The 17461-nt window shown below is 40.3% G+C and overlaps 2 protein-coding genes across 7 annotated transcripts in view; one reads left to right on the forward strand and one right to left on the reverse strand.

Annotated features, from left to right (window-relative positions):
• The window catches only part of FAM13C (family with sequence similarity 13 member C), a 135000-nt gene extending 127109 nt beyond the window's left edge, over nucleotides 1-7891 (forward strand). Inside the window, exons 19-22 of the mRNA XM_075025521.1 lie at nucleotides 2352-2447; nucleotides 3691-3890; nucleotides 5428-5529; nucleotides 6313-7891. Of these exons, the coding sequence (XP_074881622.1) occupies nucleotides 2352-2447; nucleotides 3691-3890; nucleotides 5428-5529; nucleotides 6313-6436 (522 nt within the window). The 3' untranslated portion in view covers nucleotides 6437-7891. The remainder of the gene's footprint in view (nucleotides 1-2351; nucleotides 2448-3690; nucleotides 3891-5427; nucleotides 5530-6312) is intronic.
• A 378-nt stretch (nucleotides 7892-8269) lies between these two features.
• PHYHIPL (phytanoyl-CoA 2-hydroxylase interacting protein like) overlaps nucleotides 8270-17461 on the reverse strand; it is a 140598-nt gene continuing 131406 nt past the window's right edge. For all 6 annotated transcript variants that reach the window (XM_075025528.1, XM_075025527.1, XM_075025525.1 and 3 more), the window contains exons 3-5: nucleotides 13927-14101; nucleotides 12793-12910; nucleotides 8270-9335 (exon numbers count right to left, since the gene is read on the reverse strand). In XM_075025528.1, the coding sequence (XP_074881629.1) occupies nucleotides 8801-9335; nucleotides 12793-12910; nucleotides 13927-14101 (828 nt within the window). In that variant the 3' untranslated portion in view covers nucleotides 8270-8800. The remainder of the gene's footprint in view (nucleotides 9336-12792; nucleotides 12911-13926; nucleotides 14102-17461) is intronic.

Here is a 17461-nt window from a genome sequence, read left to right on the forward strand (position 1 = left end):
TTGATTGCTGAAGCCTCAAGATTCCCTACTTTAGATGTTTCATAGAACGGTTTGGGTTGGAAGGGGACCTTAAAGGTCATCTAGTTCCCGCTCCCTTGCCATGGGCAGGGACACCTTCCACTAGACCAGGTTGCTCAAAGCCCCATCCAACCTGGCCTTGAACGCTTCCGGGGGGGGCATCCACAACCTCTCTGGGCAACCTGTGCCAGTGCCTCACCACCCTCAAAGTGAAGAATTTCTTCCTTATGTCCAGTCTAAACCTACACTCTTTCAGTTTAAACCCATTAGCCCTTGTCCTATCACTACATGCCCTTGTAAAAAGTCCCTCTCCGGCTTTCCTGTAGGCCCCCTTTAGGTACTGGAAGGCTGCTATAAGGTCTCCCTGGAGCCTTCTCTTCTCCAGGCTGAGCAACCCCAACTCTCTCAGCCTGTCTTCATAGGAGAGGTGCTCCAGCCCTCTGATCATCTTTGTGGCCCTTCTCTCAACTCATTCCAACATGGAGCATCCATGTCCTCTTTATGTTGGGGGCCCCAGAGCTGCATGCAGTACTCCAGGTGGGATCTTGTGAGAGCAGAGTAGAGGGGGAGAATCACCTTCCTTGACCTGCTGGTCACACTGCTTTGGATGCAGCCCAGGATATGGTTGGCTTTCTGGGCTGCAAGTGCACATGTTTGAGCTAGCAACCTGTGACATGCCTTGTCACTTAACAAATATCACACCATAGCGTTATCAAAAGGTTAATTGGAATGGAGTGTACTGGGATTCCAAGAAAATAATCAGAAAATTAGCCTATTATGCAAAATCTTTAGTGGTGTTTGTTGCTGGTGGTGTTTTTTGTTGTTTTTAAAGCAAATAGCAAAATTCAGTCCTAGACAATGTCACAGTTATTGTATAAACCTCCTTTGGGAGTACAAAGAGAGAACCCATCAGAAAAAATTATCAAGTTGCTGCATATTCAGAGTATCATGACTTCAGCAGCCTTGAAACACAGTGGAGAGCACTGGTGATGATGATTGCCCTGCTGATGTATAGTATGGATGACACCATCTTTACCCAGACTTACCTGAGTAGTCAGATGGAGAGGGCACTGACTAGGTTTAAAACAAAAAATTATCTGTTCTGGCTTGTTTGGCATTTCCTAGAGCTTGAATGTGTTGCAATCAAATGGAACATGAAGACTGGGGAAGAGAAGTGGACTAGCTGGGATAGGCAAGCCCCGACATTCTGCAGTGAAGCATACCTCTAGAAATAGTCCCTAAGGACTCAATCAGCCAGACATATGCCGTGTCGTCAACCTGTATTTGTCTACTGTCACCCTTACTCCTGCTGACCAGGGATTTGTCTGCTTCTGAGCAACTCTGGACTATTGTCCATACCGTCAGCCAGTATGTGTCTCTTCAAACCTGCCGTGTGGTCACTCATTGGAGCGTGTGTAGCTGGGCTTCAATGCAGTAGTTGTGCGAAAAGACAGTGCAGTCGTATCCAGTGGGCGCTGATAGGCATGTGAGTTGAGAAGCAGAGGCTGATGGTGAACTAGTTTGGAAATGACCCTGTTTTGACATTTAATCACTGAGGAACATGTTGTTTTTATGTTGTCTTTTTTTTTTTTCTTGTGGGATTTACTCTTTTTTTTTTTTTCCTTAGTCCAGTAAGTCAGTCTACTGCACAGCTAGTTTCCATAAGGTTTATTTTTGTATTTATAAATATTTGTGGCTGGATCAGGCTCTTAATACCTGATCTAAAACAATATTCTCCTCCAAGTCAACGCTCCTAATGCACTTAGTGCAAGCGCAAACTAAATGAACAGACAGTTAATCCTGAGCATGGAAGGCAGTTCCAGTGAGGGATGCACACAGCAATTCTGCATGGAGCCACCTCACTCACTGAGGCTGTAAAGCTGTGTTCTCAGCACCCACCATCCCACCGGGCCGCTGAGTATATTGTCCCAGGCAGACTGTCACGTTACTGTAGCTCACCTGTTGCCATTATTACAGTTAAGTAAGTGAGGTGTCAATGCAATGTGCACAGTAGAAGCATATCTTAACTCTTACAACTCTATTAGCATCTTCAGAAAGAGACAGAGAATAGTTTACCCTCTGCCTGGGTAATGTGGCTCGAGGAAGTGAGGAATCCACGTGGGGTATTTTCCATTAGAAAATAGATTGCTATTTTCATTTTTAGAAATTGTATGGATTAAACTACAGTTCCCATGGAATATCTATGGAAACAAAATACACATCAGGTCATATTCTTCTAATACCTTTCTTAGCTTTACAGGAGCAAATGAGAAATCTATTTTTTTTTTATGTTTAATTTTGGAGGAGTATATTTTGTTATGATTTCTCTTTAGGTAACTAAGCAAGAAAAGAGTCTCATGAAACCTCTTTATGACAGATACAGAATTATCAAGAAACTTCTTGCAACTCCATCTTTGATCACAACAATTGTAAGTTGGAAAGAATTCATATGCATTGTCCAGTAAACATATTAAATGCTGTGTTTGATTTGTACCTGTATGCCAGTTTGGCAGCAAAAGAACTACTGATATTTGAGGAATCTGCTCATTGGTTAATACAGGGTGCTGATATTTCAACTAGAGCAAATGCTCTATAAAATTCAACTTCTAAGCATGCCAGAGGTTGTAATGTATGGCAGCAGTTTCTGAGGCAATCACTTCAAACGACGGGGTAAGAGATCAAAGGCTGGCATTAGTTTTCTATTATGCTAACATATGCAACACAGAATGAAACTTATCTCTTTTCATGAAGCCCTATACTGTCACTATATCTATCTTCTGTATTTTATTGTCAATGCTTTTATCAATTATGTAGCACAGAAATATTGTTTGTAGTACTTTAATAATATATCAATGTAATGTAACAGTACTGGTCTCACTGTGAGTAGAAGTAGCAGAATCTGGCTATTTGGAAGTTAATTAGCATGCCTCTATCAAAAATACTAATCTAATACTAATTGGGGCTGGGTTGATTTTAAAAATTATGAACTATTGCCTTGTTAGATGACAGTGGAGCTTTAGATTGCTTTGAAAAATGCCAGTGTAAATCTTTTTACACATGCACACGGATATTTTATTTGAAAAATGTAACTGACATTCCTTTGTGCTTTACTTCTTAGGAGTTTTTATGTTTAAGCTTTAGTTACAAAAGCTCAACTTTTCTTCTGAGGGTGAAGGAACATGAGGAAGACAATAAGTGACATCACTCTATTTTGGTAGTTAACATTTGTAGCTATAAAACTGTGGAATCTCTACCTCCGAGTCTTGTTACAGTCAGAATTTCTGGACATAATACAAACAGTAAATGGTATATGAGAGGAGTACAAGTTCCACCAAGACTGCACTGCTTACAGAAATACAGAATGTTCTTTAAATCCTTGCCACTTATAAAGGCTTTTGCGTAAACAGAAGTAAATTGCTGGCTGGAGATACTCAGAAGCAGGGCCATCTTCTGTCCTGTTTAGTCATGGTGGACAACACACAGTAACTCAGTGAGCCCCATGAGAGCTCTCATGAACAATCTCAGGTAGACCTGGGTAAAGTTTTCAATATGTGTAATCTATTTCAGTGAATACATCCCAAAGTTAGATCCCAATTCTTTACGTTGTCATCCTATTAATTGTTAGTATTGTAATGTAAACAACTAACTCAATAATGCTTTACGTTTTACAAGCAGGAAGAGGAAGACTCAGATGAAGACCATTCTCAAAGCAGCCATGAGTTATCATCCGGTCCGATATCTTGCCTCCCTGTCGATGAGCATCTGTGTTACTCTCAGGAGGAGAGTGAGCCTGCGTATGTTTCACCTCTGGATGAAAAGAAAGTTTTCAGGCAAACAGCCTTGTCTATGTCCAATTTACACGAGGCAACAATGTAAGTTCTGTCTTTTTTTTTTTCCTGAATGTTTTAAAATATTTCATATAGACTTTGTAAATAAAACATAATCCATACTTACTGCATGGGAATATTCTATACCAAAGAGGTGATTCAGTGTTTTCTTACGGGAGAAAAGAGGCAGATGATATTTGTTGTTTGGGCAGCATACCTGTGGTTTGAGCTATTTATTCAAAGAACGAACTTTGTGCCAAGTCCATGAAGAGAAAGGTGAAGGAATGTGAGCAGATAGGAGATATAACTGCATATACAGAGTGGTAGATATGACATAATGGCATAGTAAAGATACGTAGACCTACCTATAATTGCTGCAAAATTTTTAGATATCTAACTACTTATGTTCTTACAAAGCAGTCATAAAACAAAGCACAGTTCGGCCACGTAGGATAATCTGCTCCTCTGTGTGAGTACTGGGATTGACTCTGTGAGTGATGTAAGAATGCCAGAGACATCAGGCATATGAACAGCAACAGCGGAGTTGAGTGAAGGATCATGCAATACATGGTCACATGGGAGGCCAGGGAATGGGTATAAAATCAATTTCTTCCTTGCATGAGAATAGTTATTAGTGTCTGGATGCCAGAAAAAAAACTTACCACCACTCTCCTACCCTCCATTATAAAACCAAAATAAAGCCCTCCTGCTTTGTAGTTAAGAATTTCAGGTTGCATAAGACAGCAAATCTCAAGATGCACATGGGCTGTTATCACTCAGCCCTGAAACCTGTTGAAGAATATGCCTTCCAGGAACAGATGTGATCTCAGAGCTTGTGGGAGGGTATCTTTTTCTTGTGTTTTGATTGGGAGTGCTTAGATGCATAAATGAAGTTGACTAGGCTCTAACACAATCGAGAGTAAATAAAAATGTCTTGGGTTTCTATGTAACTTGACTATGTATGCAATAGTTTGCTCACAAATGCTGTGAAGATATTTCCGTGCATTTTGTTATTACAGAAAAAAACAACAACCAACCAGCTGCATATGTCGTAACAGAATTCTTTCTCTGCTTAAAAACCTTATTCTCCAAATACCAGCTAAAACATGGCCTCCAAAAATATTGATTCTGGGTACCACTAGCATTTCCACTGCATCACAGTCATGTTTGGTAACAGCTGCTTTTAGGAGTAGGGCTTGGACTTTGACTTTATTAATTCAGTTCAAGAGATGCAAAGCATTTCCTGTGAGATTCTGAGCCCTGTCAACTCCATTAATTCCACACAGAATTAAGACCACTAGTAAGACTCAATCCTGAAAGCTTTTCCTCCCATGTTGTCCATAGAGTCTCTGCCTTCACTTTATTAGAAGAGTGAGAATACTAGTAAAAGGGAAGGAGCACAACTGTTTATCGCGTGTGGCCAGTTATATCCATAGTTGGAGGGATGTGGTGGAACATCTCGGGGCACTGAGATCAGTGCCTGCCGTGGTCTGTAGCAGCCAGCTGCTTATTACCCAAAGCCACAGCCTTTACAATACTTCCAAGCACTTGGGGGTTTCATGTTCTTGTCTCTGTTTTACAGGCCCGTTCTGCTTGAACATCTCCGAGAAACAAGAGCAGATAAGAAAAGGCTTCGCAAAGCTCTGAGAGAGTTTGAGGAACAATTCTATAAACAGACAGGAAGGTAAATAACCAGCTCAACAAAAGCCCTCTCCTCCCCTTTGGGCTCTTATACAGACCTGTTTGCTCCTACTAGGGTGGTTACTCTTAGGGGAGCAGGCCAGTAAAGCTGCAGCTAGGGACTGGAAGATACCATGGAGGTGTCTGGTCTCTGTGGAGATGTCCACCTCCCTGTTTAGTTCCTCTGGGATGTGGGCATCCCTGAGGACAGTCTGGACCTGGGGAGCTTCCAGGACATGCCTTGAAGGTATAAACCCTGAGCCGAAGGGAGGCTGCTAAAGAGTCTTTCTGAGGATGTCAATCTGCAGGGATTACACTTGGCAGTTGGGCCACTTTTAAAGGCCAGATTTGAAAGCAGGAACCACTGTTTCTTTCACCCATAGACAATACTGGCTACTTTACACTCGCCGTTTATCCTTCTCCCTTCATTTAGCAAACGTTTTTGCTGAAAACCACGGATGATATGGACATGGAGTATTCTGGTAACAGTTTTCAAAGCACTATGTAATAACTTCTCTGCACATTTGAGAATGAAGTTGTCATGGTTGCATGGCTGACAAGAAAGAAAATTACTTGGTATATGAAAATTCAGTATTTTAAATACTGTTATTTCATTTCTGTCTACTAGAGCTTTTTGATCCTGTCAAATATTACCTTTAGTCACCTACAGTTAGGGAAAAAAAAAAATAATCCAACCCAATTCTCATTAGTTGTTGCAGAATTAATTTTAAAGACTGTTTCTCCTCTTACTGATAAAAGTGATGGCACTTTTATTTGCTTTTCATAGGAGTCCTCAAAAAGAAGATCGGGTGCCAATGGCTGAAGAATACTCCGAATACAAGCACATGAAAGCTAAAATCAGGCTCTTGGAGGTTCTCATCAGCAAGCATGATATTTCCAAAACAATTTGAAGCGAATGCAATGCTGTGATACTGTTCTTTAGCAAAAAACCAAGCAAACAAACACATAATGAAAAAGAGGAAATAATTTTACAGGTCTTGGTCTGCTGCACAATTATTTGACACACTGAGATTTTTGATGCACTTTACCAATTATACTAGCTGGGATGAGAGAGGACAGCAATATGCAAGACTATTAATTAAGCACGGGTGAGTGGACTACGGTATATATTTTTTCCTTTTGAAAAAGCCTTGAAGTGCACTGTGAGAATGCTAGAAATTAAAAGGATGCTGAAGTATTGTAGATTGTCAGTTTGACCTTCTCTTAGTTTTAAAAAGCGTGAGGAAATGCTCTCCAGGTTTTTAGTACATGATAATGTACCACATCTTTCTTTCCAGAATTAACAGGCACTATAATTAACTATTAATGTCGGTTCTCAATGTGCCAATTCACTAGACATTAAAAGAAACATGAGCAAAAAACTCATGAACGTATGCTATCTTTCAAGACAGCGTTGCTGTTGAATTCCAGCAGCTTCAAAGGAAGGTGCATACAAAGAACCAGTGCCAGGATTTGGTCTAAAATTCTGGGAGTAGGGCAAAGTGATGCTGCCTATGCAAAAAAAGAAGGATGGAACATGACTGCCAAATGGAACTTTTTTTTTTTTTTTTAGAAATAAGAGAAAATGTTTGGCAAAGCAAAATAGATACGGTTTCCTGGGAAGAGATAAAACAAATGTACTGGCTGCTGTCCTTTTCACTATGGTTCACAGGACCTGGCTCATGGTACTTAAAATTCAGTAAATAGATCAACTACGTGCTAATTTTGATTTATGTATTAAACTTTGCACTTTATTTTGCCTGATGCTATAACATTTGCTTTTCTAACTACCAAAGCTCGTTTAGACGCATGCACTTTGTAAAATGTCAAAGTATTTCTTGTGTTATAAATTGCCACATATATATATTAAAACCAGACTAGATTATTGCATTATGCTAAGATATTTTGGATAGATAAAGTACATGGTATATAATTGAGTGTCACAGTTATCTGATGAGGAACGCTAGACTTCTTGTTTACTATAAATAAGATTATAAAAAAGATATTTTTTTCCATTGGAATTATGCATCTTTCTTAACTTTCAGAGCACCATACTTTGTACTATTAAGGAGATTTTTTTTCACTATTTGTGATAGACCATTTGTGTGAAAAGTGGACTATTAACAAACAGAAGGATTATCAGTGGGTTTTGTACTAGAAATGAAAAGCAGGGATTCTGGGAAATACTTAGCCCAGACATAAGGGAAGGAAGAATAATTTAAAAAAAAAACAAAAAAAGGGAATCAAATAAGTTGAATCATGTTTAGTGTTTTGCTTTAACTGTCATTTTGTATTGACCACGTAGTATAAGCAACCTGTTTTCTATCTTGGTAAGAAGATTTTCATTTTATAAAGCCCATTATGTACCAACCATGTTTGTATTTATATTGTATGTTATGACTTGGCATGATTTTGAAGACGTACACATTTTCAAGTAGTTTGGAGGAAAAAGTATGAACACTAAAAAAGGAATTATTTTATTTCTCTGAGGTTTGTTGTTTCAGTGTACTGACTTGATAATTTCTAACTTAACTTTTATGAATCAGAAATGGTCTCCTTCGTAAATCTGTTTTAATTAAAGTCATCTAGAGCAACAGGAACAGATACAGAGCTATTTGAAGTTTACAAACTACATCTTTGATAAGGGAAAATGATTTCATGACATATGTATACAATTGATATTAAAATGTAATCTATATATTCTATATGATTGTATAATATTTTATACAACAGTACAAATAAAATATTTTTCTATTATATTTATTATGTCGAGACACAGTTTCTGTTTTCAGTTAGCTAATATAAATAACATAAATAACACTGTCAAACAACACGTTGGAAGTGCTGACATTTCTAGGCTCTGAAGTTTAAATCATGCTGCAATTACAACCTTTCATGCTGTTTGGAGTTATCCCAGTATTTGTTCAGTAGTTAAAATGAATGCATATTTAAACACCATTTATATAAGCTGTTATTTTTATTTTGCTAAAGCAGTTTATATAGGATTTTGTTATGTTTGGCAAGAAACAGAAAACAATTTTTGCAGCATCTAGGTATAAATGGTTGCCAGAAAGAAATCCAGGACTTCTAACCATTAAAGCATCAGGGGAACAGAAGGGAAAGAGGGAGAGAAGAAATACTAAAAACGCTAGTGGAGATTTTGAAGACTCGTGTTTGCTTTTGGTGACAGCGGCATGTGCATGCTTCTGACAAAAATGTCTGACTATGGAAATGGGCAACAGAGGTTTGAAGGCTCCTAAGTAACCAGGGAAGTTTTAACGTCCAACACTGATATTGCAGGTCTTGCAGCTGGGATCTTTCTTTGCATTTGCAGTAGACAAGCTCATTAGTTGGTGACCAGTAATTTCTGCAACTGTGCCGAGGGAGAGATCCACAGGATCAGTGTAAATTACTTCCAAAATAACATCCTGGGCATGATGGTAAACCATGACACCGTCTTCTTCGTCGCAGGTCAGAAATTTATTATCTTTTATATTTAGTTGAGGAAGGCGCTGCTTACAGAATTCGTCTCCCGGTGATCCAACAGGGGCGATAACGAGAATGACGTAGTGGTAGGCTGTGTACATGCAGTAGAAGTCTCCAAAGTACAAGTTAGTATTTGGGTTGAAGAGTTTTTCAGCTGCAATCTCAAACCTGTATCTTCCATAAGGTGAATCTTGTGGAGGCTTCCCAGTGTTAAACTCGGTGTTGCAGCTAAAGAAGATGCCTTCCAGCTTCCCACTGATCGGAGAGCCATGGCTGCCACTGTTATCCTTAACAGAGGGCTGCATAGCATTCCCATGATGCTCTCTACAAATGAATGACTGGTATTGTTTATTTTGTAACACATGTTCAAGAAAAAGTGGAAAAAGTTAGGATGTCGTGCTGTTTGGTAACAGTACTGAAGGGACACAAAGGAAAACCGTTAAACTGAAAACTGTGGTTAGTGTCACAATCTTAGGACCAAGAAAATCTAGTGATGCCAGACTCGGAAAGAGCTAGAATAACTCCTCCTGCTCAAGGGGAAAATCTGCTTTCCCAGTCTGGCTTCTCTGGCAGCTGTGAGCTGTTGTGGGTGTTATATGCAGGCAAAGAATAGCACAAACAAAAAAGCCCCCAAACCACCAGTATCTTTAATTAGCTGATTTGTTCAGCCTTCCACTACAATTCTAACAATAAACACTTTTTAGTTTAATCACATGTCGAAAATTGCAAGTCAGTCTCAATATGCTAAATACACTGTTTGTTAATGTGTATTTTTAGCATAGGCAGTATATATTTCATATAGAAAACTGCCAGTGAAAGTTATTTCTGAACCATGTTTTTCAGAGAGCTTATAGGAAGGAATGTACTGTCTGCCATAGTTTTTTTCCCCAAAATGATAATTTCAGATCTAATTTGTCTACTGCTGACTTCAATCAGAGCAGAGCTGGGCACAGAATATTAGGCAATTTGGTTAGTTTCCACTTTGGTTGGTATCCAGCTTCTGCAGACACTAGTACCAAGGGGAAAAAAATGTGCAAGACTAACGCTCTTTTTTTGCAAGCTGAGCTCAATTTGGTTCCAGTGAAAAGAAAAGTTCAATGTAGCAAGTGAATTTTAAAAACCCTAAATCCCAACAAATTGCACTCAGCAGCATTAGGCTGCTAAATTTAGGAGAACAGTCCAAAACATCCCATCTAATCCTCCTTAGCACCTGAGATTTTATGTATAGCAGGATGTGCCCCAGAACTTGTGCCCTACACCTCTCTGGAAGTGCCATCGCGACAGCTTTGGCTCTCTCTGCACCTGCAACCATGTGACACCAGAAAGGGAAACATTCCCATTTGTAAGTCAGTCCTGAAAAACACCAGATTTACTAGGCACCCTTGGAAAATGCCTTTATACTTTTACTCTTTCTTCTTTTTTTTCCTTCTTTCCTCTTTTTTTTTTTTCTTTTTTTTTTTGAGGAGAGGGGAAGCTAGCTGAGAAAGACTGTTCTCCCTCTGCTTTTAACTTGGTAAAAAGGTGCTGTGTGGGAGAAGGTTTTACTTGGTTAAAGCGGAATGTAGCAGTCAAAGCAAACAAATTCAGTGGTATACATACAAAACAGCTCTAAATCAACTCAGTAATGTCTCTGTGATTTTTTTCATTATTTCAAATCGCCTCAGCAGCATATCTAAGATAAATTTCAAAAGTTTTCTGGGCCGTTCAAATACTACATAGTTATTGTCTCAAGCCCTATTTCATAAAAGACATCGATGGCGGGGGGTGGGGGGGGGGGGGCGGGGGGGCTGTGTAGAATTGGTATGTTATGACTAAAGCGATTACTAAGGGAGAAAAAAACCCAGCCTGAATAACTACCGTCTCTGCAACCTGGAAAGCCAGGCTTCTTAGTTTTATTTCTGTGGCAAGATACTGACATCCAGTGGCCAATTAGGCTAATTATAGGTCACTCTTCCCGGGGATCCGAGCTGCTTTATGGTGCTCCCAGCCGAGATGAGCAGCAGAGTGACATGAACACTACTCAAAAGCTCACACTTTAAACCCTGTATTTCGCGGTTGCTGCTTTAGTGCCGTGACAGTTGCTTGTTTGCCAGTGCTACTAGAGCTACTCTATAAGCTTTTCCAAGCTTGTTTACTAGTAATGACACCACAGAGGCCATTGGCAGGCGTGGTATGACAAGGAATTTTTCCTAAAAGGAAGCATGTGGTTAGGGTTTTTAAGGTACCATTCAGAAGGTTGCATTGTGGAAGGACTAGCTCTTGTGACCATATTAGTATATTTCTGATCAGAAAAGGTGCCCATCATCAGACGGTTACAGATATTCTATCTTCCTACTGACTTGGTAAAACACAGCTTTTTTTCTCTCTCTCTAACTCACTAACAGAAAGGAAAACAAACTTGTCTCTATTTGTACCAAAGCAAGAAAGAACGTAACAGGAGGGACAGGAAAAGGTACAGTGCAATCAATTAGAATCACGTTTGGCAGTACAAGGCCTAAACCACAGCTATAAATGCACCTCAATGGCAATTTTCAAAGGTCTATGAACACAAAGGTGCACTATGATTACATAGCTGAAAAGAAAGCTGTATGAGAATCAGAACCACCACAGGCACTTCCCTTCTGTGGGATCTAGTCCAGGATGGCAGCAGAGATTTACGAGGTCTTCAAAGAGCCTCAACAACTGCAATTCATTCTCTACCTCCATTCAGTTTTCCAGCTTTGTCACTATGTGCAATAAAATAATTCTTCCAATACACAGAAGGGAAAGAGCAAACCCCATGCTCTGGAATGTACAAGACACTCCTGGAATCGAGCAGATACTCAGGACTACAAAGAAGTGGAAATATTTCCAAGAGTGGTGGAGTCTGCTCTGTGGAGCTGGATTCCCTCAAGTGTTTTTTTTCTTCACCAGTTTTAAAAAACTTTCAGTTCTAGACAGGTACTAGTGTGACACCAACATAAAACCGGAATTATGTGGCACAGCAGCAGCCCCATCTCTTAATGCATATTAAAGAACCATAGCCCATGCTGCCATCCTTCTGACACCGTGCTGAAACAGATGTCGACACACTGCTTACCTCTCATCCATGTTCTAATGGTGGAAGGTTACTTCTGTGTGGCGGCTGCTCCTGCTGAGCCAGTGCATGAGCTTCGACTCCTTGTATCGAGAAGTCATCTTTTTTCTATTGTCATGATGCTTCCAGTTGCGCGTGCAAAGGCACACTGGGTCTCCAACAGGAATAAGGGACCTACCTCCAGCTATCCCATTTATTCATTCCAACTGAAGCAGTGTTGTAAAATTGTCTAAACATCATCCCCTCTCCCCACACTACCTGTAAATTAACATTTGGACTGCAGAACCCCAATTACTACATTTGGGCATATGTGGTTGTATGTGGAGAGCAAATATTTGAGATGGAACTCAGATGTAGGCAAATGCCTATGCACACAGTTGTGCACTCCTACTACTAGACATCTCTGAGTTTCTTAGTACAATAGAAGTATTTGGCTACTGAACATTCCGTTATGATAACACGCACTTTAAACAGGCTGGAGACCCTGTGAGTAATTCAGTTTCTGCTTCAAAACACAAACTTCATTGCCTAATGTAAGTGCTGAGTTAAGCAAGGTGGAAGAAATGGGTTATATTTTATTTTTTCCCTTCTTCTGAACTGGCAATGAAGCATACAGACATTCTGCTGTAGCTTTAGCTCAGCTGCCTCCATTTACTTATTTTCCCTTAATTTGCCAAACAGTTTTGCATATGTTTACTTTCTTACCTGATATAATCAAAGTATTCTTTGTGCTGATTCCGATAAAAAACAGACAGTTTAAGCATACGGCCTGCAATCACTTCAGCTTTTTCCAATAGCTGTGTTAGGTGAACTTTTGAATAATCTGGAAAGAAAAGACAATCTGCTAGTATGGGGGACAGGAAAACCCACAAAACTCTCCAAAAGCTACACAGATGTGCAACCTTAAAATTAGGAACAGAGCCTGGGTAACATACCTCACATTATGCAGCAGCTATACAGAAAGTATAGAGCCCAGCATGAGTTTCCAACAGTGGCAACAGAGAAATGGCAGGAACACACACACGTTTGATTCTTCCCACTCCTTTCCCCACAAATACTCTGCAAGCCTACAGCAACTTTCAGTTCAGGATTTCCTGTGTTAGAGCTGGTTTCCTTGTGTTTGGGACTGCAGAGGAGCTTAGAACTGCCCTCTCTGGCTTATGTCATTTGATAAACTGTTTGCGAGAATGTACCTGGTTGTGAGCCAATAACAATTCTAAACAAAACTAAAAAAGCTTGCTTAGGACGCAGCCTAAATGGCATCTCAACCAACAGGGGATTTGTAGAAGGTTTGCTTCAGCACTCAGCTTTCACACAGGCAAGCACATTGGCACTAGGTGATGAACATCCAAAGGAAGAGACTTATAAATCAATGGCAGGCTAAAACTGATCCTTGAGACAGGGTGTTGGTGGTGCTCAGGCTTTGCGGCATACAGAGAAGGGAGAGCAGCAGAATGTCTTAAGCAAGCTGTCTGTTAGGGAGCTGCCACTCTGTTTTTTTCTCCACAGGTGCTAGTAGCCAGCAACAGGCACACAAGTGGCCCTGCTCCACTTCAGTTCAGCAGTCTTCTTTCCTAGCCTGGGACATGCAGTGGTGCCAGGCACAGCACTTTGGGGCAGAAACTATTGTGGAACAAAGGGGCAGTCCAGCTGCCTCTCATTAACGTGCCAAACCTGAGCACATATAAAGCCTAAAGTTAGAATTCCAGTTTCCAGGTGTGGCTGTTATAACTGTACCAGCCTAGCTGGCACTGGTAGATGGCTAACCCGCTCAGGCAGCAAAGCCAGCATTAATTGCATGCATACATCCTGTGGTGCATGTTTCCTCAGCAATATTACCTGCTGTGCAAAACTCAATGATTTCACTCCACTCAGAAACAACATAATCGCCATCAACTTGCTTCGATGCTGTCTGCACTGCTACTGTGTATTCTGTTCTTGGGCTCAAGAACCAGTGCCCACGGACCGTCATCGGCAAAGGAACAGCTTTGGCCACCAATTTAGTGGGTACATCCTGATGGAAACAAAAAGACAAAACAACACACAAGTCAGCAGTGCAACCAAACCAATCTACCACCCCATTGTTTTTGCAATGTAATCCCCAACCCCTAGCTCTTCTGTGGAAACCTTAGTTACTTCTCACAGTTCATTGGTGCAACAAAGTTAACAGAGCAGCCCAGGACAATGGTCTAAGGTCTGCTCTAAGAGCTAGGGCGATAACTTGCATGTATAAGTTACTATTAGTTCCAAGTGACTACGGACTGATACTATTGCATATAGCCCAAATCTATAATTCAGACTAGGGCCATTTGTGCTTAAGTATGCAAACAGAGAAAGACACACTACTGAGCACAAGGATATCTTAATTTAAGAGCTTCTTGTGCTCTCACTGCCATTGTTTTCTTTCAGTCAGTGTAACCAAACAAAATTCCTCCTGCCATCAGTGACTCCACCTATAGTGCTGTTGATATCTTCCAAACCAAACTTGGACAGAGAAAATTAAATGTGTTGCAAAGTAACTTTGTGTGTTTTACATGTATCAAAATACCTTTATGTACAGGAAGGGCCAGAACAAGCCAAACATACAGCTAGTTTGTGCCTGTCGTTGCACCGCTTACTTCCCACCCCGCCACCATTTCGGATACTCTGTTTTGCTCTTCCAGTGTATCGCACCATAGTGCAACAAAGAGGAATAGCTGCTTGTTGTGGAAATACCTAATTTCTACAGTACCAAAGACTGCAGTGTAGACCACCAAGGGGAAGAAAAAAATTGAAGAACTGGACAGTTTATGCTAGAACTGTGGGTGAAAGGACTCACGGTGGAGTTCAATGATTCTCTGCACAGTGTACCTGAGGAGCTATGATAGAGTGAGAGAGGTATTTACTCTTGGATATTTATCAGTAATCACAGAATAGTAAGATGGCTGCCACATGAAAAGTGGGCATTTTAGATAACATCCATAGCTGTTCACCTATAAATACTAGCACAGTAGTCCCTTAAGGAAAAAAGAAATAGAAAAGAGACATTTTCTGTTCATGATCTATAAGCAAGACCTAAAAGGCTGAGGTTTTTTTCGCTGTATTTATTTATTTTTTCTGTATTAAGAAACTGTAAAATTAGCAGCTTGTGATATTACAAGAACTGAAACATGATTGACTGATAATCAAGGGTAAGATTTTGTTGTCATGATTTCTTTTTTGCTAATTCTCATTTGAATCAAATAACAGTTGGGAGGAAACGTTCTCTCTAAAGGATTCAGTTGTGCACTCTGACGTAAATAATATATAAAAGATAAGGGAAAAATTACAAGGAAAAATAAAAGAAACCCCAAAAGACATTTAAAGATACCACCCTGGAACTATATTGCAAAGGCATCCCACTGGACTGAGTTTCCTACTGCTAATGCAGTCAGCAGCTGCTACAGTTACAATCATTAGTCTTCCTGTCATCTTTTCTTTGGCTATGGTAACAACTGCCTCCACCTGGGTCAGGTCTCTGTGCCCACAACCGGTGGTGGTTTTTGCCCCCATTAATTTTGTCAGTTTTCATGTAACATTAAAAGCCTCATTGCCCCCATGCGTCAAAGCCTTGCCTTCCAGCTGTGTATCAGGCAACTCTTAAAACTGTACCAAAAAAGGGGCAGACTACCTAAACCGCATTAAATAGAGGGTTTTATTTCTCGCACAGCTGGTGAGGAGGGGCAGATATGATGCTTTTCATAACTCTAATCTGTTGTTCTTTTTCTAAGCCAACACTTCTTTTTTCTTTTTTCTTTTTTTTACGGTCATTATACTGACCTCAGGAGAAAATGTTCAAATGTTCACATTGAAATTTCTCTGGGGATTCTCCATTTCTTCCTTTCATCTCTTTTCTGCTCAGCTCTGGCTGAGCCCCCAAAGAAGTGCAAAAGAGGTTACATGCCAGCTCAAGGACAGCCGGAATTCTGGAGTGGCAGATGGCTGCTCCACCACCACCCACCAGACAACTCTAAAGGTACCTAGACAGCAATAATTTCCAAGAACAACCTGGAGGCACTGAATAACTAAGCAGCAAGGTATACGAGTCACACTACCTCTCTCCTTTTTGGGAAAAGATGCCTGCTTTGCAGTCCCTTTTCGTTGCCAAAGAAGCAGCTTTCAATTTTCAGCTTTCTCCCATTTCATCTTACCCTTCCCATTTGCCAGGTCTGTTCGTAGGACACATTGTGGGAACTCAGCACACCCAGGTTCTAGTCCTAGTTTTGCTAAATATCTGAGCCTCATTTCCTATTACATGGGAATAATCATACTTCTGTATCTTAAAAAAGAGGGGAGGTATGCAAATTGCACTGAGAAAAAGACAAAGTCTTACTAGAATTCTAGTCTACAGCCCCCTTTCCTGAGGTACAGCATCTATCAGGTTAAGTCTATATCCCAAGTGACTTGCTCACAGCTGTGTGAGCAAACTGAGACTTAACATTAACTCTCTCCAAGTTAGAAAATAGTTTAAGCTCATCATCTGGGTTTATCACCTGTGAGAGAGACAGGCACTTGCAGACAGTGATGTACCCTACCTGTAAGCTAAGTAAAGATGATTTTTTTTTTCCCCCTGAAATGCCTGTCTCCTTCCACAGCCTGACTGTGGAATGGATGACTCCTGAGAGTAAGTCCCAATGCTCTTTTTTATAACTAAGTGGTAGTGCTCACTTTTTTCTTTCTAAAAAGCTCTGCTAGGTGAAAGGGCAGTGATATCCTTCCCCTTTATACAACAGCTTTGTTATAAAGGCAATGGATGGGTGGGGGCTGATTCAGTCCCCTCTGGATTCTGGGATGATTCAGTCCCTGGTGCTGCAGCTGCCAGGTTATCAGCTCCCTACCCAGCAGATCTACTGCTGAGCTTCAGCTGTGAAACTCATATAACTAACGTTACAGGGAGGAAGGATGCTTGTCTTTAATCATACTAGGGTTAGGGCAAATTTTGAATTTGAGCAATTTTTAATTTCTCAACAAAAACTCATTCTAGAAAGTGTGTTAAAAATTACTTAGTACTAAAGATGCATGAAAGCAAACACCAATGTGCTCTGGCACAGACAGTTGTTAGAGTATTCAGTATGCGCAGTTCTCTTGCCCACCCTGTCTGCTGTCTGGATTTCCATCATTCTGGCCGGGGAAAAAAACCAAACCAACCAAACAAAAGCTTTACCAAGTCACTAACACAATTAGTACCAAGAAATTTTAAGTTAATTCTGACAAGACATCCAACTTATTCATTATTTTAATTGATAGACTTTAGTCTCCTGTTTTTACAAAACCAATTACCTCTCTCCTTTGACTACACACTTCATCACAGTAAAAAGCTAGGGAATTGCTGAGAAAAACAAAATAAATCTAATGG

This window comes from Buteo buteo, chromosome 4, assembly GCF_964188355.1.
Source record: "Buteo buteo chromosome 4, bButBut1.hap1.1, whole genome shotgun sequence".
NCBI classification, from domain to species: Eukaryota; Metazoa; Chordata; class Aves; order Accipitriformes; family Accipitridae; genus Buteo; species Buteo buteo.